This window comes from Gopherus flavomarginatus, chromosome 22 (assembly GCF_025201925.1).
Source record: "Gopherus flavomarginatus isolate rGopFla2 chromosome 22, rGopFla2.mat.asm, whole genome shotgun sequence".
NCBI lineage: Eukaryota > Metazoa > Chordata > Testudines > Testudinidae > Gopherus > Gopherus flavomarginatus.
The window spans coordinates 992283-1019199 of NC_066638.1; the positions used below are offsets into that span (position 1 = coordinate 992283).

The 26917-nt window shown below is 45.8% G+C and overlaps 1 protein-coding gene across 7 annotated transcripts in view; it reads left to right on the top strand.

Annotated features, from left to right (window-relative positions):
* Window positions 1–26917, top strand: part of INPP5B (inositol polyphosphate-5-phosphatase B) — a 58906-nt gene that overhangs the window by 16456 nt on the left and 15533 nt on the right. For 2 of the 7 annotated variants that reach the window (XM_050932095.1, XM_050932094.1), the window contains 9 exons: window positions 16552–16645; window positions 18279–18449; window positions 19042–19143; window positions 19541–19655; window positions 20403–20519; window positions 21367–21554; window positions 23034–23172; window positions 24218–24327; window positions 26496–26631. In XM_050932095.1, coding sequence (XP_050788052.1) covers window positions 16552–16645; window positions 18279–18449; window positions 19042–19143; window positions 19541–19655; window positions 20403–20519; window positions 21367–21554; window positions 23034–23172; window positions 24218–24327; window positions 26496–26631 — 1172 coding nt within the window. The remainder of the gene's footprint in view (window positions 1–16551; window positions 16646–18278; window positions 18450–19041; window positions 19144–19540; window positions 19656–20402; window positions 20520–21366; window positions 21555–23033; window positions 23173–24217; window positions 24328–26495; window positions 26632–26917) is intronic. The other 5 variants (XM_050932096.1, XM_050932099.1, XM_050932098.1 and 2 more) reach the window with 4 other exon arrangements.

Here is a 26917-nt window from a genome sequence, read left to right on the forward strand (position 1 = left end):
CAGGGGAAGCATCCCTTTGCAACATCTGATTCACCCACCCCAGAAGTGCCTGCATCTGTGTGCTGGCTGAAGTAATCCCCGTTAGGGGTTTGGGGAGCCTTCAGGAAGGAAGGTGCTATTTTGTGGTTTTATGTTGTATTAATAAAATACCACAAGAGAATGCTCTGAGCATGAAGCTGCACATGTGGTTAATGGTTCATGGATCATTGTAATAAGACTGATAAAACAAATTCAGAGTGAAACTTGTACAGGCACTAGTGCACAGCCAATGTGTCTCTGAATAAATCTTATTAAAGAACCTGCTGATGAAGTGAGTTACTACTTGAATATATATATTCATCAGCCTTCTAAAATTCAAACTATTGTAATAGGTATAAGATATTAGAAACTGTGTGGTTCGCTCAGGGCTGCTGTCACACCCAGTGGGCCCTAATCATATTGCTTCTGTTACTTATGTAGTGGTGTTGACTTCCTGTGTGTCAATTTGAATACATCTGTTTATACACAGATGGTGGAAGGTCTGCTCTTTGGACCTTGGATTTGAATTTGCATCAGGTTACAGATAAAATAAGTTCGATTTTCCTAAATCCTTGTAGATGTTTATTTGCAACATAGAAGTACTGTTGTCTGACAAGTTTTCTGTTGTCTGTTAGTGCAGAGGCCAAGCAGAAGAGTAACAGGCTCATATAGGTTAGCACAGAAGTGCTTTTGCAGAATTAGTAGAGGAACCACATCCCACTTCTAGCTCAAGGCATTGCTTAAATAAGCATGTAAAACCCTCAGAGTGCCTCCTTCAATTAGTGTCAAACCTTGAAATGAAGCCTGCGACTTGCCACCAGAGGCAGTTTCAGCTCGATTAGCACAGTATTTTAGTGTACTTGGGATTCTTTGTCACAAACATAGAATCTTAAAATATTAGTATAGTCTGACAGAGCAGTGGATGGGAGTTACAAGCTCTGTGCAAAGTGGTGGAGGCTAACTTATGAAAGTGTCGCCACAGGGAATTAGACTTTTATAGTGCCCTGGTTATGCTGAGTTTACGGCTCGTATTGTGAAATACAACTGAATAAAACCTGTCAGCGTTAGTCCATGCTTAAACGTAACCGAAAAGAAGGAGGGAACTGGATTTGTGCCGGATTGCCCTTTGTATAAAGGGAACCTGGGTAGAATGGGCTTTTAAAACAAATAAAAAAGTGACCAACCCCACTGCCAGCTCATGTGGCTTTTTCCTTTGTGTTTTTTCTATCGCATCCTGATAGCGACACAAGACACCTTTGGAGATGCCTTTTGACAGAGACTGAGGCCAGACCTGCGTTTGGAAGGCTTTGCCAACAGAATTATATTGATCTACAAGACCAGCAAAGCGCTTCTAGTGTGGACACAATGTATATTGGCAAAACTGTGCCTTTGCCAGTATAGCTCAGTTTTGCTGATGTAACTGTGTCTATACTAGTGACTTGTGTGACCAGCATAGCTGTGCTGGCAAATCACACCTCGTCATACACCTAACATAGCTATGCCAGCAAAAGTTTATAGATCTTGGGCATAGACCTGGCCCAAGAGGGGGTTGTTAGTTCTTGAAACTCTTTACCCTTCAGTATCTCTCCTTTGAAGTTATGGGTTTCTGTCTTCCCAAGGACATCTGCTTAAAGTTATCGGGACCATAGAGACTCTTAATAGAAACAAGATTTATTAAAAACAGAGAGAAAATAGAATTAAAAGAAAAACTGTTTTCTTAACTCATTTAGATTGACACATCTCATAATCTACAGTATATATGGCTTTCTCAGCTGTTACAGAAGAAAAAGAAAAGCAAATAGCAATTCTCTCTGAACATGCTGTGGTCTGTTTATCAGCAACTTGATACTGTCTCCCCTGCTGTGTCCTGGATTCTCTTTGCAAGTCCCTCCAACTTGGTCAGCTTGCATGTTGAGAGGTGCCTCTCCTGGTCATTTTTGTGTCAGAGGTGTTAGAGTCTATTAAGCTATTAGGATGAGGCTTCCTTAATGTTTACACAAGAGTCTTTTATCAGAAATCCTGGCTGGGAGAATGGTCAAATGACTATTATCTCCTAGAAAGACAAGGTGGGTGAGGTAATATCTTGTATTGGACCAACTTCTATTGGTGAGAGAGAGGGCTTGTCTACATCAGAAAGTTGCAGCGCTGGTGAGGGAGTTACAGCGCTGCAACTTTGAAGGTGTACACATCTGCAGGGCACCACCAGCGCTGCAACTCCCTGTTTGCAGCGCTGGCCGTACTCCCGTTTTGTCTCGGGTGTAGAGGATCCAGCGCTGGTGATCCAGCGCTGGTAATCCAATGTAGACACTTACCAGCGCTTTTCTTGACCTCCGTGGAAGGAGGAAGCCTCTGGTAATCAAGCTGGTCTCCTTTCCCGGTTTGCTCTCTCGTTCCCGGAGCCCAGAGCAAGCAGGTCTCCTTCCCTGCGGTTTGCTGGGTGGCTCCGGGAACGAGAGAGCAAACCGCGGCGAAGCGGGTCTCCTTTCCCGGTTTGCTCTCTCGTTCCCGGAGCCCAGAGCAAGCAGGTCTCCTTCCCTGCGGTTTGCTGGGTGGCTCCGGGAACGCGAGAGCAAACCGCGGCGAAGCGGGTCTCCTTTCCCGGTTTGCTCTCTCGTTCCCGGAGCCCAGAGCAAGCAGGTCTCCTTCCCTGCGGTTTGCTGGGTGGCTCCGGGAACGAGAGAGCAAACCGCGGCGAAGCGGGTCTCCTTTCCCGGTTTGCTCTCTCGTTCCCGGAGCCCAGAGCAAGCAGGTCTCCTTCCCTGCGGTTTGCTGGGTGGCTCCGGGAACGAGAGAGCAAACCGCGGCGAAGCGGGTCTCCTTTCCCGGTTTGCTCGCTCGTTCCCGGAGCCCAGAGCAAGCAGGTCTCCTTCCCTGCGGTTTGCTGGGTGGCTCCGGGAACGAGAGAGCAAACCGCGGCGAAGCGGGTCTCCTTTCCCGGTTTGCTCTCTCGTTCCCGGAGCCCAGAGCAAGCAGGTCTCCTTCCCTGCGGTTTGCTGGGTGGCTCCGGGAACGCGAGAGCAAACCGCGGCGAAGCGGGTCTCCTTTCCCGGTTTGCTCTCTCGTTCCCGGAGCCCAGAGCAAGCAGGTCTCCTTCCCTGCGGTTTGCTGGGTGGCTCCGGGAACGAGAGAGCAAACCGCGGCGAAGCGGGTCTCCTTTCCCGGTTTGCTCTCGCGTTCCCGGAACCCCCCTTGAAGCCGCCCAACAGCGCTGCAGTGTGGCCACATCTAACACCACTTGCAGCGCTGGTTGCTGTAAGTGTGGCCACTCTGCAGCGCTGGCCCTATACAGCTGTACTAATACAGCTGTAACAACCAGCGCTGCAAAACTTTAGATGTAGACATGGCCAGAGAAGCTTTTGAGATACAGAGCTCATCCTGATGTCTGGAAAAGGTGCTCATAGTGTCAATACGAGATCGAATGGAGTCTAGCATGAGTAGTTAGCACATATTCTAAGCGATAATTCAAGTTGAGGTGGTCTATTAACACCCCGGTAATCATTGAACAATAAGGGGTGTTGTGGGTTACAGATTATTGTAACAAGCCATAAATTCATTGTCTCCATTCAGTCCATGATGTTTAGTGTGTAGCAGAGTTATGAGTTTAAGTTCCTGGGCTCATCTTTCGAAGGTGTTGTGCAGGTTTCCTTTGAGGACGAGGACTGAGAGGTCAGATATAGAGTGACGACTTTGTGAAAAGTTTGCACCCACAGATGATATGGTGGTTTTGTTTTTTATCATTTTCCTGTGTGAGTTCATTCGAGAGCATAGTGATTGGTTTCACCCACATAGTTGTTACTGGGGCACATAATGCACTGGATGAGGTACACCACATGTTTTAATAGGCGTATGTAGGACCCATGGATCTTGAAAGGTGTGTTGCGGGGTGTTGTTCATTGGGTCTGTAGGTTTTGTATCTGTTCTAGCAGAGTCTGGTGCCGCTTTGAGTTAGTGTGTGCTGGTCTGTGGGGAGCTTGCTTCTGATGATGAGGTTTGGGGGTTGTTTGAAGGTCAGAAGAGACGGTTCAGAAAATATTTTTTTCAGGATGGGGTCCCCACTGAAATGGGTTCTAGTTGTTTGATACCCCAGTTGGGTTCCAATGTGGGGTGATAGGTGGCAACTCAGGGTGTCTGGTTGGAGTGGGTTGTCTATATTTCAGTATTGAAGCAGGTTCTGGGTATTTGGGTGGCCTGTTCCATGATGCGATCTGCTTCTCTGTTGGAGTGTCCTCCTGTGGTAAAGGCCGTTTTGAGTATGTTAAGATGTATATCCTGGACTTTCTCTCAGAGCATGTTCTCTGGTATCTGAGTGCCTGGCTGTAGATAAAAGATTTCTTGGTGTGTTTGGGGGTAGTTCCTGGATCTATGAAGGTGGGGGTGGTGATCCATGGGTTTCTTATATATATGTCTCTAAGGTACCATTGTTGAAACTGATCATGGTGTCCACGAAGTTGAGGCTAGAGCGGGAGTGTTCCAGAGAGTTTAATGGACCGGGTTGCTGAAATTATGGTGGAAATGTATGAGGGAGTTTAAGTCATCTGTTCAGAGGATGAAAATATCATTGATGTATCTCAGGCATATCATTGGCTTTGTGGTGCATTTGTCCAGATTTGTCTCCTAGTTATCTGTGGGAGCACATTACCTCACTCCACTCCCAGGCTTCCTGTCTCCAGTGTTGGTATGTCAAAAGCCCAATTTCCATTTCTTAGAGAAATCTGATAATCAGCTGGTGATCTGAACCATTATTTCTTTCAACAGAAACTAGCTCATGACCTCAGGCTGAATACACTATAACTTAGTTTACACATAGATTTTGTACTGGTCCAACTGGTTAGGTTAGAGGGGGTGAGTTTGTTTTTTTTTTTAACTGAAATAATTATTTCACTGCCACTTACTGTGGACAATTTTACCAGTATAAAGGTGTCTTATACCAGAATAGCTTACTCCCCTTCCCATACAGGAATAAGAACATGAGAACAGCCATACTGGGTCCCATCAAAGGTCCATCTAGCCCAGTATCCTGTCGTCCGACAGTGGCCAGTGCCAGGTGCCCCAGAGGGAATGGACAGAGCAGGTAATCATCAAGTGATCAGTTTCCTGTCGCTCATTCCCAGCTATACTGATATAACTGTGTTACACTCCGGAAGTTGTACTGCTTTAATTATACTGATAGACAAGGCCCTAGTCTCAGCCCATGCTGGAGACCAGATAGCTAGGATGTGACCCTTTAAAAAATATTGTATTAAATTCTCTCACCATAAAACGTAAGTTATTGACACGCTCTAGATCCTCTGTCACATATGTCTTCTTGTTTAGGTTTTATCTTATAAATATCAGAAATGACAAGTCTGGCCTCATGAAGGACTTGTTGAAGGTCTCAGCCCTTCTGAAAATCAGGCAACTTTAAATAGGGACATGACTGACATGTCCTGGAGGGGTGTTGTGAAGATTAGTTAACTTTTGCTAAGTGATTTGAAAAGGAAAAGCACCACTAGTACAAAATATTGTCTGGAATGTGTGAAGCCCTTATGTACCTGTGGATTTAACATTGATGTCTTTGATAAGGGAGGTACTGGGAGATTAGTTCCTCATGGTCAGTGTGAAGGTCTGTGTGTGTATGGGGTGGAAGGCAAAGGAAAGAAGGGGAAAGATGCTGCTGCTGCTGCTGCTCTCTGGGAGCTCCAGATAGCTTGTAGGGAGACAGAGGCCAGTGAATTTCTGCGGTTGCTGTGATTGTCCCTGAGACACATTGGACAGCAGCCTTCCCCTCTGAAAATGACCGCTGAAGCTGATTTTCTCTCCCTCATCATTTTTTAAAAGTAATAACCAAAGGGGGAGAGGGATAGCTCAGTGGTTTGAGCATTGGCCTGTTAAACCCAAGGTTGTGAGTTTAATCCTTGAGGGGGCCATCTAGGGATCTGGGGCAAAAATCTACCTGGGGATTGTTCCTGCTTTGAGCAGGGGGTTGGACTAGATGACCTCCTGAGGTCCCTTCCAACCCTGATATTCTATGAAAAGTTCTCCTCCAGTCTGACCTGTCAGTCATTTGACGGTGGCGCAGGCAGGGGCAGCCCTCTTCCCTCTCCATGTGCTGACGGTCAGATAGGCCTGTGGCACTTCTAGGTCATTTACTGTGCCCTCTTACATGGGTGACCAGCAGCCACCAGGATTCTTGCAGCACTCTGTTTCTTCAGCCTGTTTCTCTTTACGCTCCCAGGTGTCCCATTGTATTTCATAGTGGCTGTGTCGGTGTTTAAAGCTTTCATCAATTGGAGGCTGTGGTTCTCTGTGACCTCAAGTTGCCAGCCATGCAGGCACGGTCTTAGGGTTTTGCAATGACTACTAGAAAATGTGTCAACCCGAAGGGACTTGACCACATTATCTGCAGACCTGTTGGGATCCGGCATACTATTCCTCATTTCATCCAAGGACTGTTTGCTGCTTCTCTCTGTGGTCAGCCTTAGAGCATCCAGTCTCCTGTGACCTTCCTGTTTTACAGGGGAGTTTTAAATCTGGACTGCAATGTCATGTTGTCCAGAATGACCTAGAGATGAGCAGTTTGTATCTTGCTGTGACTGAAAAAGCCTCAGGGAAACTGGACCTGGTTGTACTTTCCAATCACTGGCAGTCGTGAGGCCTTATCACAGGATAATGTCAGTGTAGCAGATTCTTCAAGGGATCCTTTCCTCCAGACAATCCTGTGGATGGTCTTTATCCCTGATTGCTCTTCCTGTTTTTAAATCCTTGGGAGGCACTTGGATATTATGGTGATGAAGCTACATAAGTACCTACATAGATGATTGTAGATGATTGGAAAGTCCCTATTTACCTGATCCAACTCCCATTGACTTCAATGGAAATTAGATGTGGCCCTGTTTGTGGCTTTCTGTCTTCAGAATGAATGAGCTATGCCTATGCTAGAGCTGTGGGTCCCTGCCCAAGGTCACAGTGGCTGCTCAGACTTCTGATCAAGCATCTCCCTCTCATGGCTTTATCTCGCCATCTGAAAGATGTGGCCATTGGCAAAGCCATACAGCATGTCTGCCTGGAAAGAGGAACTGAGGGCTATTTGTACACAGAGACCACATAAGGCATAACTAGAGTTGCGGTGCTCAAAGTCAGAACTGCTGGCAAATAGCCTTTGCACTTTGCAGAGCAAGACATGGGCAGATTGGGGCTCCTCCTTTGCCAGCATAGACTCATGAATAAAATGTGTTTTGAAAATAATCCCTTGAGTATAACATAACAGGGAAATGTAATTAGACATGTATAGGTCTGAGTATGGTTTTGTTTTCAGTTGCCACTGGAAGTGGGTGGAGCTTGCTGTGATGGAAGGTGTGACTTCCTGTTGCTACTTAGGTGGCATGTTAACAAACAACGAATCCTCACAACCCTCAGTCCCCATGATGGAGAAGCCCTGTACTAGTTTGTCCATTTGTAAAATGGAGATGTAGTGAGACAGGGAGAGACTCAGAGGCCAGAATTGGAACTTGGGCGTTCACAGCTCTTACACCCATGCTCAGATCTGGGTGCTTTTTTGACCAAATTCATGGATACTGAGATTCTTGGCTTCAGAATAACTCACATTCCTCCTTCTTGTACCTTCTCCATTTTTAAATTTTATAACCTCTTCTTTGTTTGTTCCCTCCCTTACTGTAAAAATGCTGTGAATTTTTTTAGCTTGTGCTTTATCACTGGGGAGAATGGTTGGGAGCGTGAGGTACAGAGTGGAAGATGATGGGGAAGAGAGATCTGGAATAGCCAGTCAGAGATGGTGCCTGTAAAAGTCTGAAGTTTAAAACACCTTCACCTTAAGGCTTGACATGGAAAGACCTTGCATATATATATTTGAGAGAAACACCTCAGTGTGGAACACTTCACAACCACAGCTGTTTTGTAAATACATTCTGGTGGTATCTCTGAAGCATAGCAACATAGTATCTCCTTTTGTGTGAATTAAAGCCCCTCAGCCAGATGCTGAATTCTCAGAGTGGGTGATTGGCCTTTGACAAAGTTGCTGTTTCAAGGCTTCACTGTGTTGTTTTTGTCATCCAGATCTAACAGTTGCTTTCATCTCCCACCCCCGCTTGGCTAATGGCAGGGGCAGTGGAGAACATGAACACAGAAGATGCATATTGACTGTTTAGCTGGGCAAGGACCTTATGTGCCCTCTGCCATCCACGGTGCAGGAGGTGGCTTACGGTGAATTTATGCAGAAGGCAGGAAGGGGAAACTGTGACTCCATCTGACTTGCACCTTAGAATTCTGCTTTGTTTGCATCAGGAGTGAATGCAGCCTCTGGTGCAGGTACAATCCAGTTCAGCTGTTCATAGCTGCCGAGGGAGGATTTCTAAGGGGAATGCTGATGGTGTGCTTTATGCCTCTTCATTTGCCAAACTGGATATGCTGCTCTAACAACCTGACTAATGCTGGATTTTTACTGAGCAAGGCTCACTTTTTATCCTTTCTCAGTCGGAGCTGGAGACTCTGTTTGGGTCTCCTTTGCTACGCTGGGTCCTTTGTAATCAAAAGGATGTGTTAGCTGAGTCAGTATAACTGTTAGCAATTGATAAAGCTAATTTGGTTTGATCTGCAGAGGTCCAAGCTTAGGATATCAAATAGATTTTTGTGGTCTGCCATGGGACAGTGCTTGAAATGTATCTTTACAACCTTTTAATAGGAAAGGCCTAATTAGCTGTTAAATCCATTTAGCTGCAAATCCTGTTTACAGTTTGAGCCATGCATGCTCTACTTGTACTGAGTTTACAAAGCATCTTTATTTTTGTACCTGGTCTTATTTTAACAGTTAAGTTTTTTTCCCTCAAGACTCTGTATATGTTCTAGCTCATCGTAGCTTCAATTTCTTGCCCCATCTAGCTAGAACTATCCTTGGCTGGACTTGAACAAAAATCTATTTGGTCAAACATACAGTGATGGGTTCCCCCGGGGTGCCACCTGGAACTGGGGTACCACTGAGCCTGCCTGACCCACTAGCCTGGGTTCCTTTTACACTGTACTACTGTGACCCCCCCGCCAAGCCCTCTCCGAGGCTCCCATCTGCACCTTGACCAGCACATGTACGGTAGGGACACACTCAGCTGCAGAAACGTACAGACGGTTTAATCAGCTCTGCATGGGAAGGCTTCATCTAAGGAACTGTCCAGTTACTCAAGTGCACCCCCTCCTCTGGAGGGTAAATCCAAAATTATACCATCTTGCGCTGTACAGAGAACTGTATAGCATAAGCTCATGAAATTCACCCCATCCCTCAGTGTGGAGAGGAATATACACAGCTTTCTGCCCCTGGTTATGACTCCCACACACTGGTTTTAGACAAAGCAGAAATAAGTTTGTTTATTACAAAAGATAGATTTTAAATTATTATAAGGGATGGCAAGCAGATCAAAGCAGATTACTTAGCAAATGAACAAAAACAGTCTAAACTTAATATACTAAAGAGATTGGATATGCATAGCAACTTCTCACCCTAAATGATGATTTAAGCTGTTCACAGAGATTCTTAAGGGGCCAGCTGCCCTTGCTTGAAGCTTAAGGTATTCCTTTCACAGGCTAGAAATCCTTCTTGCCTCAGTCCATCCCTTCTCCGCCAGTCCAGTCCTTGTTCCTCAGGTGTTTCCAAGAGTCTCTTTGGGTGGGGAGTAAGTGAAGAACCACGGTGATGTCACTCCCCTGCCTTAGATAGCTTTTGCATATGGCGGGAAACTGTTGTCTCCCAGCTTGGTTCCCACGCCCCATCAGTGGAGAAATGCTGGTATTCCAAGATGAAGTCCAGTACCAGGTGACTTGGGCATATGTTCCTATAGGGTTACAGCAGCCATGACTCGGAAGCTGTTTGGAGCTTCCTCAGGAAGGCTCCCCAGTGAGAGATTAGCTTCTCCTAACACCTATTGTTCTCCCTAATGCATTCCCCAGGTATAAAACAAATTTGTAATAGTTACATAGACAATATTCCTAACTTCAGATACCAAAATGATACAAATAGGATAATCATACTCAGTAAATCATAACCTTTTCAATGATATCTCACATGACCTATCTTGCATAAAATACATCATAGTTATGCCATACTTTTATAATAATATCTCTATGAAGAATGGGGTGTAGTGTCACACATTCTAAATTGATTTGATGAAATGAAACAAAGTTCCCAAGGGTAGAGGCTCTTTCTGCCTTTTAGTTACAGAAATTACAGATTGAAAGGCCCATTAAGTAGGTAATTTGGTTCATGCCCCTTTTCCAACAACTTGGGGCAAGTCCAAGGTTGTTCTCCACTCTGACAACTGTCGGTGGCAGGATGGACTTAGGATGGGAGGGAGAAGCAGCTTCTGAATTATATTTCTCATACTTTGTACCCCTGTATGGTATTCTGTGCACATAGGTTGCTCACTCACTCAGGAGATTCTCATATGCAGATGTCAGGAAGGATGATGATGATAATACAGGATACCGTAAGTGATTTCCTTGACCTTTTCAGCCTCTGCTACCATCTCCTGGCCCCTAATTTATTCCATGTAGCAGCTCTGGAAGCAGCATTCACCATGCACCTGTGAGTTCAGGCTGCCAGCTCTTTTGCTATTTGTGTCATTAATGCTGTTCCACCTGCTGGCTGGTGGGAAGGACTCTGTTTGGGCAACTCTGCATGTTGTGTCCTTCCCAGTCTGAGGATGACAGTGTCAGTTGGGTAGAGACCCTGCCCTCTAGGGATGTAAGCCCAGGCCGAATCTTGAGTCCCTGTTGGGATGGATTTCAGGGCCTAAACCAGAATACTTGCAGAGTCCCAGGCAATACCTGATTGCTTAATGACTACACTAATGCTTGCGGAGAACATTCATAGCGCTACCCCAGAGACAGTGCAGTGTTGCTGCAGGTTGAGCTGGGATGTTTGGAAGCAATGAATTAATTTTCATTAGTGTTTCACCTTATTTCAAGACTGAAGTGTATCTTGTTTGTTCAGTGTAATGTGATGCTGCAGCCTCTAGATTTATCTCGCTCTGATTTGATTTTATAATGGTTAAAAAGCCTCTGGCAGGTTTGGCAGGCCCAAAAATTTGACTTGCCTCTTTTTGTTTCCTGTATATTTAGTACTGATGTGGAGAGAATAATCACACCTGCTTAATGAGGAGATGTGTGTGGCTCCTTAGCACACTTTTTTGGCTCCATCTACTTCCACCCTAGAGGCAAGTGCAGGATTGTTCCTTGACTCCTTGCAGCAGATGCGCCAGTGTTTTCTGTCTAGCTTCAAATGTGATAAAATGCCTTGGATTGTGTTTTAAAAATCCCAAGTGGGTGAATGCACCATGGATCTAGGTTGGTCTGATTTCGTGGCAAAACAGATAAGGGAGATACCCCCTGGGCAAGCTGCTAATTATTCTGAGTTCATTCTTCACAATAATTTCCTGATGAAATAGATGCTGTGCCAGTCCCCTTTTCCTAAAGGCCAATTTCCTCCGGTGGATTGTTCTTCAAGATAGAGGAAAACAGCCCTCCCACCCTCAATCTGTTCTAGTGTGCAGCAGACTCTGCTCCCTCAGAAGCCTTGGCATTTCCACAGCTCCATAAGTATAAATGCACTCTACAGAACGGAAGCAGATCTCTAAGGAACTCAGCCTTGCTCAGCAGAACAGTGGTGCTGATATGGCTTTCATCCTAATGGATCCCAAAGTATTTTTTGACATTCCTGCCTTAAGACTCTGGGCGTGATTGTGTTTAGAGAGAGTGAGCGATCACCTTGCTCCTCAAGGAAGTTCATCAATTTATGGGGGAAAGGTGGCAGCTGTTCAATTCCCATGCCACCTCACAATCTCAGAGGCTGGTACTGAAGTGGCAGTTTTATTCCAGAACTCAAGAATTCCTTTTTTTCTGGATTAGAGCCCAGCATTCAAAGGAAGGCTTAGTTTGTTTCAGATAAACAAGGGCAGCAGGATAGAGATTGGAAGTACCTGTTGCTTTATCCTACTCATCTGAGGCTATGTCTACATTACTGCCAATGTCAGCAAAATTTGTGTCGCTTAGGAGAGTGAATATTCCATCCCTGAGTGACATAAGTTACGTTGACATAAGCAGTCGTGTGCACAGTACTATGTTGATGGGAGACATAGCTCTCCCGCTGACATAGCTTCTGCCTAAAGCCACGATTTGGTCACGGAAGTCATGGAATCCGTGACTTCTGCAGACCTCCGTGACTTCAGCCTGCAGCAACTGGGAGCTGCAGGCTACCCTCACCTCCCCTGGTGGCTGGGAGCTTCAGAGTACCCCTGCTGCCTAGAGTGGCAGGGGTTCCCCACAGCTCCCCAGCTGCTGTGGGTGTGGGGAGAATCCCCCGGAGCTCCCCAGACACCCATGGGTGCTGGGGACCCCCAGAGCTCCTCAACTGCCACAGGCAGGGTTCCCTCCCAGCCACGCAGCAGCGGCCGCAGCTCCCAGCCACAGCAGACAGGGTGCTGGATCCTCCCCCTTTTCATCATGTACATTTTTAATAAAAGTCACGACTTCTGTACATTTTTGTTAATTGCCTGTGACCTGTCTGACTTTTTTACTAAAAATGTCCATGACAAAATCGTAGCCTTATTTATGCTGCTCACGGTGGTGGTTTTTTTATGCCAATGGGAGAACACTCTTCCATCGGCATAGATCGTCTTGACCACATACGCTGCAGTGGCGCAGCTGTACCAGTATAGCTCCACCACTGCAGTGCTATAAGTGTAGACATAGCCTGAGGCTGGAGTTTTGTGGATGAATGTTTGTGACTGAAACTCCATAGAAGCAGAAATTTCTATTGCTGCAAAAACAGCACCAGCAGTTTCTGTGGAGGAATTGGCTTGGGTCAGCTGTGTAAAGATACTGTTTCTGTATAACATGTCTCCTTTCTTCTGGTGCTATTTTTAGTTTCAATTCCAATTTCTTCTTAAACTTGTGGGAATTTCTGCACAAGCACATTCAAATATCTGCTCAGGAAACACGATCTGTGTACCAGCTGGGTGAACCCACAGGGAAAGCTGGAATAGGTTACATCACATCTGGAGCCAGACACCACCTTGTTAGTGCAGACATAGATAAGAAAGAAGCACAAGTATTTGTCCATCTAAATCCATTGCTGCTTCCAGGACCAGTTCCAACCCTACTTTGGATTTGTGAGCTGTAATGAGTTTTGATCCTCGTGCTCTTGGAATCAACCTCCAATAAATCCTCCTATGAAGTATTTATTCTCAGAGGGTTCTGTGGGCAGAAAGAAGATTTCCAAGCTGAGGGAACAGCTGCTTCTAGTCTATGTGTGTTCTGAATCTGAGTAAAATACGTTAAATTCTGTATCTAGTTTGAATTGCTGGCCTGGAGAGAATTTTGTAGAAGTGATAAAATCTTCAGCTTTGCTGCCTAGTCATTGTAGTACAGAAGAGCTCTGCTCTGTGTTTCAGTGAACAGAACTGTTCTGTCCAGCTTCATTTGTTAGATTTGTAATCTCGGAAACAAACTCCCTTCATTGTCTGTAGGTTTGTGTACTAGGCGGAGTAAGCTGGAAACTGCCATTTCATAGAATCAGAACTGTTGGGCTGGAAGGGCCCTCAAGAGGTCATCTAGTCTAGCTCCCTGTGCAGAGGCAGGACCAAGTAAACCTAGACCATCCCTGAGAGGTGTTTGTCTGAACTGTTCTTAGAAACCTCAGCCTCCCTTGGAATCCTATTCCAGTACTTAACTATCCTCACAGTTAGAAAGCTTTTCCTGTAACTAACCTAAATCTCCCTTGCTGCAGATTAAGCTGATTACTTCTTGTCCTACATTCAGTAGACAGGGACAATAATTGATCCCCATTCTCTTTATAATCCCGTAACATATTTGAAGACTGTTAACAAGTCCTTCAGTTTTCTTTACTCAGGACTAAACATACCCATTTTTTTAATCCGTTCCTCAGAGGTCAGGTTTTTTAGCCTTTTCTCATTTTCATAGCTCTTCTCTGGACTCTCTCCAGTTTGTCCACATCTATCATAAAGTGTCGTACTCAACACTGCACACAATTGAGGCCTCCAACTGAGGCCTCATCGGTGCTGAGTAGAGTGGCACAATGACCACCTGTGTTTTACAGATGACCACTCTTGTTAACACGCCTCAGTATGATATTAATCTTTTTTTTTGCAACTGGCTAATGTTGATTTATAATCAATTTGTCATCCCCGTAACCCTACATATCCTTTTCAGCAATATTACTGCCTAGCCAGTTATTCCCTATTTTGTAGTTATGCATTCAGTTTTTCCCACCTAAGTGTAGTATTTTGCACTTGTCTTTACTGAGTTTCATCTTGTTGATTTCAGACCAATTCTCCGATTTGTCAAGGTCACTTTAAATTCTAACAGTATCCTACAGAGTGCTTGCAACTGCTTCCAGCTAGGTGTCATCTGCAATTTTCAAGGATACTTTCCATTCCCTCTTTAAGTTATTAATAAAAATGTTGAATGGTATGGGACACAGGGCAGCCCCCGGGCTACCCCACTAAAGTCCTCCCAAGTCTGAGAGCGAAACATTGATAACTACTCTTTGAGTTTGGGTTTTTCAACCTGTTGTGCCCCACCTTGTAATAACTTCCCTAGTTTGTTTATGAGAATGTCACGTGGGCCTGTGTCAAAATATCAAGATATTTGTGTATCTGCTGTGTGTGTAAACAAAAAAAAAAAAAACAACTCCTCAGCCCCACAATTGAATAGTTATTTTGACACCTGTAAGTATGGAATGTGATCACTGGAGAGGAATGCAAAATGATCTACTGCAGAACAATGATTTGTTTAATATATGAGTTAAATTTGCATAGTGGCTGGTACTTTATTGTAAAGTGCACCTCGTATCAAGGCTGAGATCTGGTGCTTATCATGTTGCTTATGCTGAGACGGGGCTGGCTTTCCACCAAGGACTCTGTACTGGGCGGGTCAGGGTGGGGACAGACTAAGGCCATGTCTACATCTAAAGTTTTGCAGCGCTGGTTGTTACAGCTGTATTAGTACAGCTGTATAGGGCCAGCGCTGCAGAGTGGCCACACTTACAGCAACCAGCGCTGCAAGTGGTGTTAGATGTGGCCACACTGCAGCGCTGTTGGGCGGCTTCAAGGGGGGTTCCGGGAACGCGAGAGCAAACCGGGAAAGGAGACCCGCTTCGCCGCGGTTTGCTCTCGCGTTCCCGGAGCCACCCAGCAAACCGCAGGGAAGGAGACCTGCTTGCTCGGGGCTCCGGGAACGAGAGAGCAAACCGGGAAAGGAGACCCGCTTCGCCGCGGTTTGCTCTCTCGTTCCCGGAGCCACCCAGCAAACCGCAGGGAAGGAGACCTGCTTGCTCTGGGCTCCGGGAACGAGAGAGCAAACCGGGAAAGGAGACCAGCTTGATTACCAGAGGCTTCCTCCTTCCACGGAGGTCAAGAAAAGCGCTGGTAAGTGTCTACATTGGATTACCAGCGCTGGATCACCAGCGCTGGATCCTCTACACCCGAGACAAAACGGGAGTACGGCCAGCGCTGCAAACAGGGAGTTGCAGCGCTGGTGGTGCCCTGCAGATGTGTACACCTTCAAAGTTGCAGCGCTGTAACTCCCTCACCAGCGCTGCAACTTTCTGATGTAGACAAGCCCTAAGTGACTAGTGAGTTGTGCTCTGTTATGGATATTTCAGCAGACACATGGAAGCCCTTGACATGAGGTGTGTGTCTCTTTCCTTTCTCTCTCTCTCTTGCCTGGCTTTGGACTTGACAAAGGTTCATTACACGTGTAGGTTTTGAAGGGGGGATTGGGTAATGTTGGGAGTGCAGAGGCCTTATACTGGGACCTAGAGATAATGGGTAGCCCTGTGACAGAGCAAGCTAGTGGCGAGGCACTTGCTCCGGAGGAAACAAGTTAGTACCGATGGAAGCAAAGGTGCATCAGTTATCTGTTCCTCAAGGTTCCTTTTCTGCAGCATCTGATTATTATAAACAGGCCAGTCGTGTGGCCTGATTGCCTTGTAGGAGTTTTAAACAATGAGTTTGACCAGTTTTTCTCTGTACTGCAGTGGTCCCCAAACTTTTTACCTCGTGTCCCCCACTCTTACCCTTGTGTGGTTTTTTGTTTGTTTTTTTGGTTTTTTTTATGTTACTGTTCTGAGTTTTTTCAAGCAGATGAATGTTACTTTTCCCATTGGTTCCTTCCCAATTCTTAGATTACAAAATCCATATAGTAGTCTGTAACTCCCATCTGTATCAAATGGTTTGTTTTTTTAAAACTGGTACAGTAATTTGTGTACATATTCTTAAAATCCTCCAACAAAATGTTCCTGTATTTTTTTTTCTTTACTTAGGAGCACTGAACTGTGCTTGTGGGTTTATAGCCAGTATTTGGAAAGACCCTTTTAACCTTCTTATCCCAAGAGGAATGCAACACATTTAAAATAAGAGCTTGTTTTTTTCTGGGAACGTGGGATAGATTTTCCTTGTATTTGTCTCAGTGTGTAAGTACTGTATTGTATGGCATGTTCCCTTGTTCTGTGTAAAGCTTTTGTTTTTCTTTTAGCAGTTGTGAGGTCTGGAGACATCAATGAGAATGAAAACAATCTCGTAGTTAGTCATAGCTGGAGCCATAACAGTGATGATAAAGCTACCCCTAGGTACAGTATATCTTAAATCCTCCTTCTCAAAGGAGACTGTGAGATCGGTTTTTGCATGGCACCTATGCTTGTAAGTTCTAATGAAGAATGGAATGGTGGCATTGTATATTTTGGTATTTAGCTGCTGTCATCCTCCACAGAGCATCATTGCACACTGGTGGCAAATGATGCATTGTGCCAGACAGGATGGGGGGTGTCTGCAGTTATTTATAGATTGTCCAGAATAGTTCTGAGCAGTGCAGTGATAGTTCATGTGTCCATGGAGGAGGAAGACAGTAAAACTTTCTGCCTTGACTTCCTGGTTTTCATGTGTCTGAACTAAGAAGCTATTGTGGAGAAAGGCAGCCATGTGATACACACCAGTGCCACCTGTTGGCCAGCCTGTATTTGCAAAGCAAGAGAGCGAATAGTATGCAGTGTTGTTGTAGCTGTGTCGTCCCAGATATTAGAGAGACCAGGGTGGGGCAGCCCGGTGTCTGGTTTTCAGCCGGAACACCCGGTTGAAAAGGGACCCTGGTGGCACCAATCAGCACCGCTGACCCGGCCGTTAAAAGTATGGTCAGCGGTGCTCTGAAGGCAAGGCAGGCTAGTCCCTATCTGTCCTGGCTGGCACCGCACTGTACCCCAGAAGCAGCCAGCAGGTCCGATTCCTGGGCAGGGGGGAGCACAGAACTCTGTGCGCTGCCCCGCCCTGAACACTACCTGCGCACTCCAATTGGCCAGGAACTGTGGCCAGTGGGAGCTGCGGGGGCAGTGCCTGTGGGCACGAGCAGCGCGCAGAGCCACCTGCTGTGCCTCTGCCTAGAGCCGGACCTGCTGGCCGTTTCCAGGGCCTCGGGGAAGGGGCAGGGCAGGGGGCATGGCCTCAGGGAAGGGGCAGGGCTAGGGTGTTCGGTTTTGTGGGATTAGAAAGTTGGCAACCCTAGACAAGAGGGGAGTGAGGTAATAGAGGTTGGTTCAATAAAATATATGACCTCACCCATCTTGTTTTTTTAATAGGGAATAATAGTAATTTTAGTCTGTAGGGCATTCCCACTTCTCTGACCCCTCAGATTGCTGCTTTATAACAAAAATATAACATCCCATCCACTAAAACATTATTAAATACCATACAGTACTAAAACTCCCCCACTTGCCCACCCCCACACAGGGAGGGTCCTGTGCAGGGACAGGCCTTGACAGGATGAACATCTTGGGAGGGCTGGGTGGAGGGAGGCAACTGGGGGGAGAGTTTCAGCTCCCCACCCCAGTAAGCAAGGCACACCATTTAAATTCATCAGAAACAGAATGAGTGAGGCCTCGCCTAGACACACAGGCTGCGCTGATTTAATGGACTCAGCTTTTAAATCCCTGTAGTTAAACTGATAGAACTCTTGTGTACAAAAGATCTTAGTCCTCTTGAGAAATATTCATTTCAGCCTTGCTCTGTCACATGCAGCTGAGATGATTAAACAGGCTGACTTATGTGAAACAAGTTTTCAGTAGTAGTAATTATCCCTTCTTTGCAGGATGGGGATTGGGGTTTTTTTTTTTGTTTTTTTTTCCCCAAATCTAAATCGTGTTTTGATGAGCTTGCTGTCTGACACACAGAGTGTAGATGTGTCTTCTTTTTGCCTTCTCTTTGTGCTTTCAGACCGAGTAAATCCAAGATGGATGTAACCGCTGAGATAGTGCAATCCTCTAGCGGGATGGTTTCAGACAATGCTTGTATCTTATCAGAGCAGAAGTTTGGGCTAAGAGATACAATAGTTAAATCTCAACTGGTACTGAAAGAGGATTCCTATACCTATCTCCAGAATTTCAGGTAACAACTGTCCTTGGGAGTACAATTTTAGGCATAATTGCAAAATAAGTAAATCTCATACATTTGTAATTTCACCTGAAATCCACAGTAATGGGAAATTTGGGGGGAAAATAGACGTTAGCCCCTGCCATCTGGAACAGCCTTTCTGTATCTCTCCTCCATTTACACAGTTGCAGAGGAGCATGGTGTCACATGAACAGCCCCTGCTTAAGCAAATGTCCTTTTTTGTACATCTTATTCTTTCTCTTTTCAGAACTCACCTGAACATGCTACATCTCCCTTTGCCTTGGACTCTTATCTCTCCCTGGCTTCTGTTTAGTATTTATCTCTGTAATGGCTTCTGGTTTTGGGGAGACCGTTTGTATGAAAGATGACGTTTAGTATTGAAAACTTTATTTTGGTTCAAATCTCTTTAAACAAGCCCCTCCTGAATAAAAGAACAAGTGAGAAAATTGTCCCAAACTATTCCTACACAACCGTGCTTGTAGTCATTTTGTAAAGTAAATACACTCTATGAAATGCCACAGGAAAGTTGCTGGCACAGGCTTGGATTGCAGCTCTAGGATTTTGTTGAACCCAAGTCTCTTTGCAGGTTTTTTATTGGAACGTACAATGTGAATGGCCAGTCACCCAAAGAGAGCCTCCTGCCTTGGCTGAGCCATGATGTTGAGCCTCCGGATGTTTACTGTGTTGGGTGCGTATTTCTTCCCTGCTAGCCCTTCCAGAAACTTCTCTGGGTAGCTTGCTGATGAATGTGTCGTGTGTAGCTATCCAGCCAAAGCTTTGCAAACAAGGGTTTAAAAGCAAAGATGTTTGCATTATCTATAGTGGCTCTTATTCCAGAAGTGTTTGTTCTCTCTACTGGCATAGTGTGCTTTAGATGCTTTTATGCCACACTGTGGTTAAGTCACTTTAATACTAATGTTCATTTACTTTTGCACTTAATGCACTGCTAAAATCAACATATCTGTATTAGAATTCCAGTTCCAAAATCACATTTAGTGCACAAAGTATAAATTATCTCTTCCCCGGCAAAAAAGGCTGGGAGAGTTAAAGCAAATGAAGTGACTGCATCCATGTGTTCCTCCCAGCTTCCAGGAGCTCGATCTGAGTAAAGAAGCCTTCTTTTTCAATGACACACCGAAGGAGGAAGAATGGTTCAAAGCTGTAACTGATAGTCTTCACCCAGACGCCAAATATGCAAAGGTACATGTGGCTTGTGGGGGGGAAGTCAGTTTTGAAACTTAAACCAGTTTCCAGTCAGACATCTTCTCGTGTTTGCTTTCCCCTGGTTTGTTTCCAGTGTGTCTGTCTCCTGTAGGTTTTTGCCGGGCCAGCAATGCTCAGTGTGGGTGGTATATAGCACTTTTATGCAAGGCTCCCAGACGTGGTCACACCCTCCTGAGAACATTTCCATAAGCAGTAGTAGTGAGAGCTAAGGACATTTGTGCCTCACGCTCTGGGTTAGAGAGGGGCATAATGGAGCAACCAGGCAAGTTGAGTTCCCTGCTCTGCTGAGAGGAGTGGATAGAAAGTGTCTTGGCACTTGCCAACATCTGCTCAGCAGCGCCACCAAGCAGTGAACTGTCCTGTTTAGGACTATTGCTCTAATTTTGTTTGAAGTTTGGCACCTGCTCCTTAAAATCCTTGCTCTGGCTTTTTCTTCTCACCTCCGATCCAGGCATGTACCTTCTTGGGGCTGCCTCTCCCCCAAGCAGTAATTTGGGGTATTTAGCTGCTTGCCCTGAGCAGGGCCAGTTACTCCTGTCCCATGTTGTGCTGCTGGAGCACCTCTGTGTGTGCCACGTGTCAGGTGGGTGGCTCCCTGGAAGAACAGTGTTGAAGCATTAATATTTTTGGTTGTTTACCCCACCCTGTTGTCAGCTCAAAGTATAAGGTTTTCCCCTGAGAAACAGTCCTGGCTATCGCAATGCCTTTGGCTTTCTCTTTCAGGTGAAGCTTATACGACTTGTTGGGATGATGCTGCTGTTATACGTGAAGGCAGACCATGCTCTGAATATCTCTGAGGTGGAAGCTGAGACAGTGGGGACTGGAATCATGGGGAGAATGGTAGGAATGCAGTGTGTGCATGGGCAGGTAGTGAGAGGTTGTCTTTGGGAGGGCCCTTAATACCTCTTTCCCTGGCCCTGAGTCACTATGACTGTTCCTGCAGCTAAAGGAGGCCTGGATGTGTCTGTCTCTCAGGGAGACACAGGGTGCTCTCAGGGCATGTAAGAGTGACGCAGAATCTCGCCTTTGGTACCTGCCTGATTGCATGTAGTGCTGGGCTGACTCTCGAGTTTGAAATTGGCATGGAAACCAGGCTGGGCTGTATGCATCTGCTCAGAAGAGCAGAGTTCAGTTCTCCTCTGGTAGATTTCATAAGCTTATTGAAGATGTGGACCACCTCTTTGCCCTTGGAACCTACCTTCCGGTAATCCCCCAGATGCTGCATGGTGAGGGCAGTTCTGAGCATGGCCCAAAGCTGCCTCGTCATCTTACAAAATATTCTTTATGGTTTGTCTTGAAAGAACCAGTTTGTTACTTGGCAGTTTTAATTACTTGCCAAAGCAGCCAACCTGCTTATTCTTAATGGTATAATCTGCTCTCATATGAGCCGTGTCCTGAATTGCAAATTGAATTCCATGCACCCTCCTGCTCTGCTTTGCTGCTGTTTGCATGGTGTACTATGCTAATACTTGCTGTCCCTCCCACAATGATGGAAGGGCATGGGCTGGCTCGCTCTCTGAGGTTTGTGTATATTTTACTTCGGGTTTTGAGCCTTTCTCTTTCCCCTGGAGCCAGACTGACTGTGCCAAAATCCTCTGGGCTGTCTAAACTGGGGTAACAGTAGTGGACATTAGTTCACCTGCAGTCCCAGGAAAACTCACAACCAGTCTCTCTTCCTGCCCACTAGGGTAACAAAGGTGGAGTTGCTATACGGTTCAGGTTCCACAACACCAGCGTGTGCGTTGTGAACTCTCACCTCGCAGCTCACACAGAGGAGTACGAGCGGAGGAACCAGGACTTCAGAGACATCTGCTCTCGGATGCAGTTCTGCCAGTCGGATCCAAACTTGCCACCCATTACTATAAACAAACATGAGTATGTTTCCAAGGTGTACATCCGTCGGATCACTACAGTTCACCGCTTGGCCTCTGGCTTTGATGGGACAAGTGATGGGGCTTTATCAGGGTGGCTGGCTACACTTTCTGGTGTAAGCAATTCCCTGGCAGGAGCTTGAGAGGTGTGGTCAAGTAGTCTGAGAACAGGCCATGGAGCCAGGAACTTGTCAGTTCTAGTCCTAGCTTTGAAAACAGCTCCCTGTCACTGTCTCGCTTTCCCCATGTGTAAAACGGGGTGAATACATACTTCCCTCCCCAGGGAAGTAGTTTTTTTCATAGCGTGTTGGAAGATTAAAAGTACTATCAAAGTACTAAGGACTGCACTTGTCTGCAGCTGTCTCTTTTTTAGATCGATCCCAAAAGTAAGTTGTAAGTAAATACCTTGCCTAGTGCATTGTCTGTCTGTCTTGCGGTAACTAATTAGCATTCATGTAGGGCTTTCCTTCCATAGATGTGATAGCACTTTGGGGGTAGGTCAGAATCATTACCCTAGTTTTATGATTGGGGGGAAACTGAGGCACAGGATAACAGTGACTTGTCCAAGGTCACATAATGAGTAAGTGGAAGAGCTGGGAATAGTATTTGGGCCACCTGACTCCCAGTCCTTCACAGTCTCTCATGCACATGTGCCCCTTTTCTAAATACAGATAAATGAAATTGCCTTGGAATGTTAAAGGGGATTAAAATTCAGATTTCTTGGCCTCCTGACTGAACAGGAGCCGGAAGGTGGCAGTTGGCTGGTGGGACTGTTTGTGCAGGAAGTGGTTGCTGTGTCTCTGCTATAGTGGCCTGTCAAACCTAGCCCCCGACTTCTTTCCTTTGTGCTAGTGAACCTTGGGAAACTTGTCCTTGATGAAATACCCCATTCTAGGGCATGAGGATGAAGCTAACATGCCAGATTGGCTCTTGGAAGCTCCAGACACGTTAATTTACTGTGCACTGTGCCTTGCTAAATGGCCCAGTAATATGGAGGCATGTTTTCTTCATGAGTTCTGAGTTTCCTTTATGTGCTTGTATCATGGCAGTGTTGCTAATTAAGTCTGCAGACAGAGCTAGATGCTAGGGTAGCCTTACTAGCATGGAGATACTGCAGAACTTGGCTTGGGATTAACTGGTTCCTAAACAGCTCAGCGCAGAGAGCACTGTGCCATTGGTATATTGCTGCACATACTAATGATGTGCAGCTGAATTTCTGCAGAGGTGCCTGGGGCAGCAGTCTGTGGCTTGCTTAACCCACCCTTGCTCAGGAAGCTGTGGTTTCATCAGGCTTCCTCTTCACATGTGGCTGAGGCTGCCTGGTTCTGAGCACTGTCAGCAGGGTGAGATACAGGTGCTGCATGGGGGCACGGCAGCTGGGGCACACCTGTAGTAGACAGAGAAGCGCTTCTGGCTGCTTGTAGAGTCTACAATAGCTGACTCTGTCAAACAGGGATTTCAACCTTGTGTGCTGTCCTTACAGTGTCATCCTGTGGCTCGGGGACCTCAACTACAGGTTAGAGCCGCTGGGGTTGGAAAAGGTGAAGATGCACATTGAAAAGGAGGAGTTTCAAGATCTTTATCAATATGACCAGGTACAGACGTATCCTCCCAGAGGACAGGTGGGCCCCACATCCTATGCTCCTAGGAAAATGACTCCTCTTTAGTGGGAGACTTATGAAACTCTTGTTTGCTCTGAAAATCACCTGCACACTGGCCCTGACAGCATAGCTAACCCTGGCTTTCGGGGTTCGCAGCACCAACATGCATTAGAAGCTGCTTTTGGGATGGTTGGTTTGATGTCCGTGGAATGATCTGAAATGGCTGCTGTCCTTGCACATAAGAGTGTGAGCCAGGAGCAGCGGTCCCTCCCGTGGCTCAGTTGGCCTCAGCATGCACTTCGTACACCAGGTCACAATCTATCCACCTTCTTAATAGCTGGTTGTGGGGCAGAGCACCACAGCCTGGCAGGAGGAAGTCAGCCCATTGAGGTATTGGATATAAGGGCTGCTCAGAGAGTTAGGTAGTACTGCTTAGGTGAGTGTGAAAGCTACGCAGCTGATCAGTTACGCGTCCCTTGATTTGCTTGTCCAACATGGTTCTCATGAAGGTTTATGTGGGTGCCCAGCTCCTCCTCCTCCTCCTCCTCTGAAGGGTGGGCGTAGGTGTGTCTGTGCCCATAAATACCTGGGTTCCATCTCTCACCTAGAAAAAACATAAGTAGAGAAATGCTAATCTCCTAGTACTACAGTGAGGCCTACGATACATGAATCAACAAGACATTTGTGTATGTATATGCATTTTCACAATGGGTTTGATACAGGAATCTATGGGTGAAAATTCTCTCTGGTCTGTGTTACGCAGAAGGTCAGACTAGATGGTCATAATAGTCCCTCCTGGCCAGGAAATGTAAGACTCTGCATAATATACTATTATCACACTTCAAAAGTTCTAATATTAGAAAAATCTGCCATTTCCATTCCTGTGTCTATGGAGATTTCCTTTGGAAATGGCAGCACAGATGGGAGATGTGTGTATCCATGCACATACATGCACACACTTTTATCACTTTCACAGAATATGGTGCCCTTTCCCCCCACTCGGGACTCCAGAAGGACTTGTTTAAACAATTTAAGTTTTCATCTATTGGACTTTTTTCCCTACTAGTTGAAGAAGCAGATGGACGCGAAGGCTGTCTTTGATGGCTTTACAGAGGGAAAGATTACCTTCCAGCCAACCTACAAATATGACACTGGCTGTGATGACTGGGACACTAGGTATGCCATGTGTACAACCTCAGCCGTCATGTCATTCATGTCCATTAGCTCCTGTATGCATTGTTTAAAGCAGTAAAAACAAGTCTACACGAGCTTTTAGATCTAACAGACCTAAGGAAGTTAAAGAATTTCTGATTTTTTTTTTTCCAAATGCTTGTACAGATTTATATTCCACTTTTGGTGTGTGTGTCCAGCACACTTGGGCTGGAGACTTTTTTGGTCAGTGATACCCATTACTACTGGTGCTTACAGCTGAGGGTGTGAAGATTAGGGGCCTCCCCATCATCTTGCAGTTCCTTTTGTCTTCCTATAGCTACCAGTTGGAGCTTGCGGTCATGCCTCACAGCTTACTGTTATCAGCATAGCCTCTTGCTCTCTCTTTCACTTGCCAATTAAGACAGCTTTCTTAGCCTCAATAACATCTGCTAGGAGAGGAGCTGCAGGCTCTGATGGCAGGACCTCTGTGTATGGTTTTCTGTAAAGATAAAGTTTCATGAAGGCCTCATCTGAAATTGCTATCAGAAGTGGTGTCAGATTTTCATTTAAATCACATAATAAATCTATTGATGTTCTTTCTGAAACTGCCCGCTCATGAGGAGAAGAAGAGGTACAGGCATTGGACATTTGCAGAGCGCTCTTGTCTTATATTGACAGAACAAAGCTGTGTAGCTCCTGTCTAAGTCTTTGTGGCTCACACTGAACAGATGTGAGGACAAGCTGTTTCAGTGCAAAGATCTTCTCATGCATCAGGACTTGTTATGACTTAGCAAATGTGACATCTCCAGCAAGAATTACCACACGTTCTACCAAGGCTTGGGCTACCTCAGAGGCTTTCCTGAGAAAGGTTCCAATCGTGGACACTTGCAGAGCCGCTGCATGGTCCTCTGTACTTGCGTTTGCTCACAGTTATGCCATCATCAAAGCATCATCCAGAGCTGATGCAAACTTTGGAAAGAGTCTGTTACTGTTTCAGTTGACTCCGAGTCTCTACCACTAAAGGGGCATTGCCTAGGTATTACCTAAAATGGAATATACATGGATATAAGCACATGAAGAAGGAACAATTACTTACCTGTACAGTAGCTCTGGTTTTTTGAGGTATGCTCTACAAATATATATTCCGTGACCCTGCGTTTGATCCCTGCTACTTCAGATAACAGCAAGATTCCGGTGCAAAGGAATGGGTGAGCCGCCCCACCCTGCCCTTCATGCATTCTTTTGAAGATCTGAGGATACTCAAGGTATGTGCATCATCCCAGTGGGTACTGGTGACCAAAAGTCTCTGGCCGGAGTGTTCCGGGCATGCACACACCCTACAGTGGAATGCGTGTACACAATCTTGAAGAACCACAGTTACTGTACAGGAGAGTAACTGTTCTTTGAGTCCAATGCCAAGGTAAATCCTTGGACACGTTTTGGAAGACTGGGAATCCCATCACTAGGTTTGTGGGCACTTGTTCTGCCCCCTCTGCTCTGACTCGGATGTTTGCTGGATTTTTCCTACCCCCTGCCAGGAATAAACACTTGGATCTCCTTAGTTTTGAAGCTTCCAATGCATCACTTTCTTCCTTTTCAAACGGAATTTTGGATCTTTTGTTTGCTGATGCCCAGTAGAATCCTGCCTGGCTTGGCTTGACTTGTCATAGAGAGGGCTTTCTGACTGCAGATACCTATGCGCATCCCCCAAAAAGACTGCTGGATGCAGATGTTCTTCATATATGTTCTGGCTGGATTGTAGATTCTGGCTGCAAGAGTCAGAATGTTTGATTCTGCTCAATGGTGTTAAAGGAGAAATGTTAAGAGGAAAATTTAATCTAAAAACTGGGAGCTTTCTTGCTTTTTCCAAAGTCCCTCCAGTCTGAAGCAATTCAGGATAGTCTCTAAATGCTGCTTCTCATATAATGTCGAAGGGAGGGGGGAACTTGCTCCCCTTAACAAGAACAAAGGTGGCTTATGGTACAGAAATACGTAGACAGAAACACCCACCCTCTGCAGCTTTGCACTGAGATTGTTTGTTTGGAAACAAGCTGCAGGCCCTGGTAGAGCACAGGCTAAACCTCTGCCACTGGAGAGATGCTCGTTCCTGTCAAAGTTCTAATCTGCCTTGCGCTGTTACCTCCCCCTAGACTGTCTTCTGGGAAAGCTTTAATTGTGGCTTCCTGTTTTAGTGAGAAGTGTCGTGCCCCAGCCTGGTGTGATCGGATCCTCTGGAAAGGGAAGAATATTTCTCAGCTGAGCTATCGCAGCCACATGACTTTGAAAAACAGTGACCATAAGCCAGTGAGCTCCATTTTTGACATTGGGGTAGGTGCACCATTATTCATAGTAGTAACAATGCTAACCCTCTCCCTAAGGCAGTCACAGCAGCCAGCCATACTGATTCTTTCTCTTCTCTTATAAGCTATTGCTCTGTGTTTGTGCTTCCTATAGCTTGGCCCTGATAACAATGCCCTGAGATGGGACCATTGTTCTCAGTAAAATACAGGTGCGACTGAGCCTGTTGCTCCTGGCAAGATGCAGGTGAGCTCATCCATGAGCAGAAATAAGTAGTTGTTCATGAATATCTCCTTATGCTTTGTTTCCTCCTTTT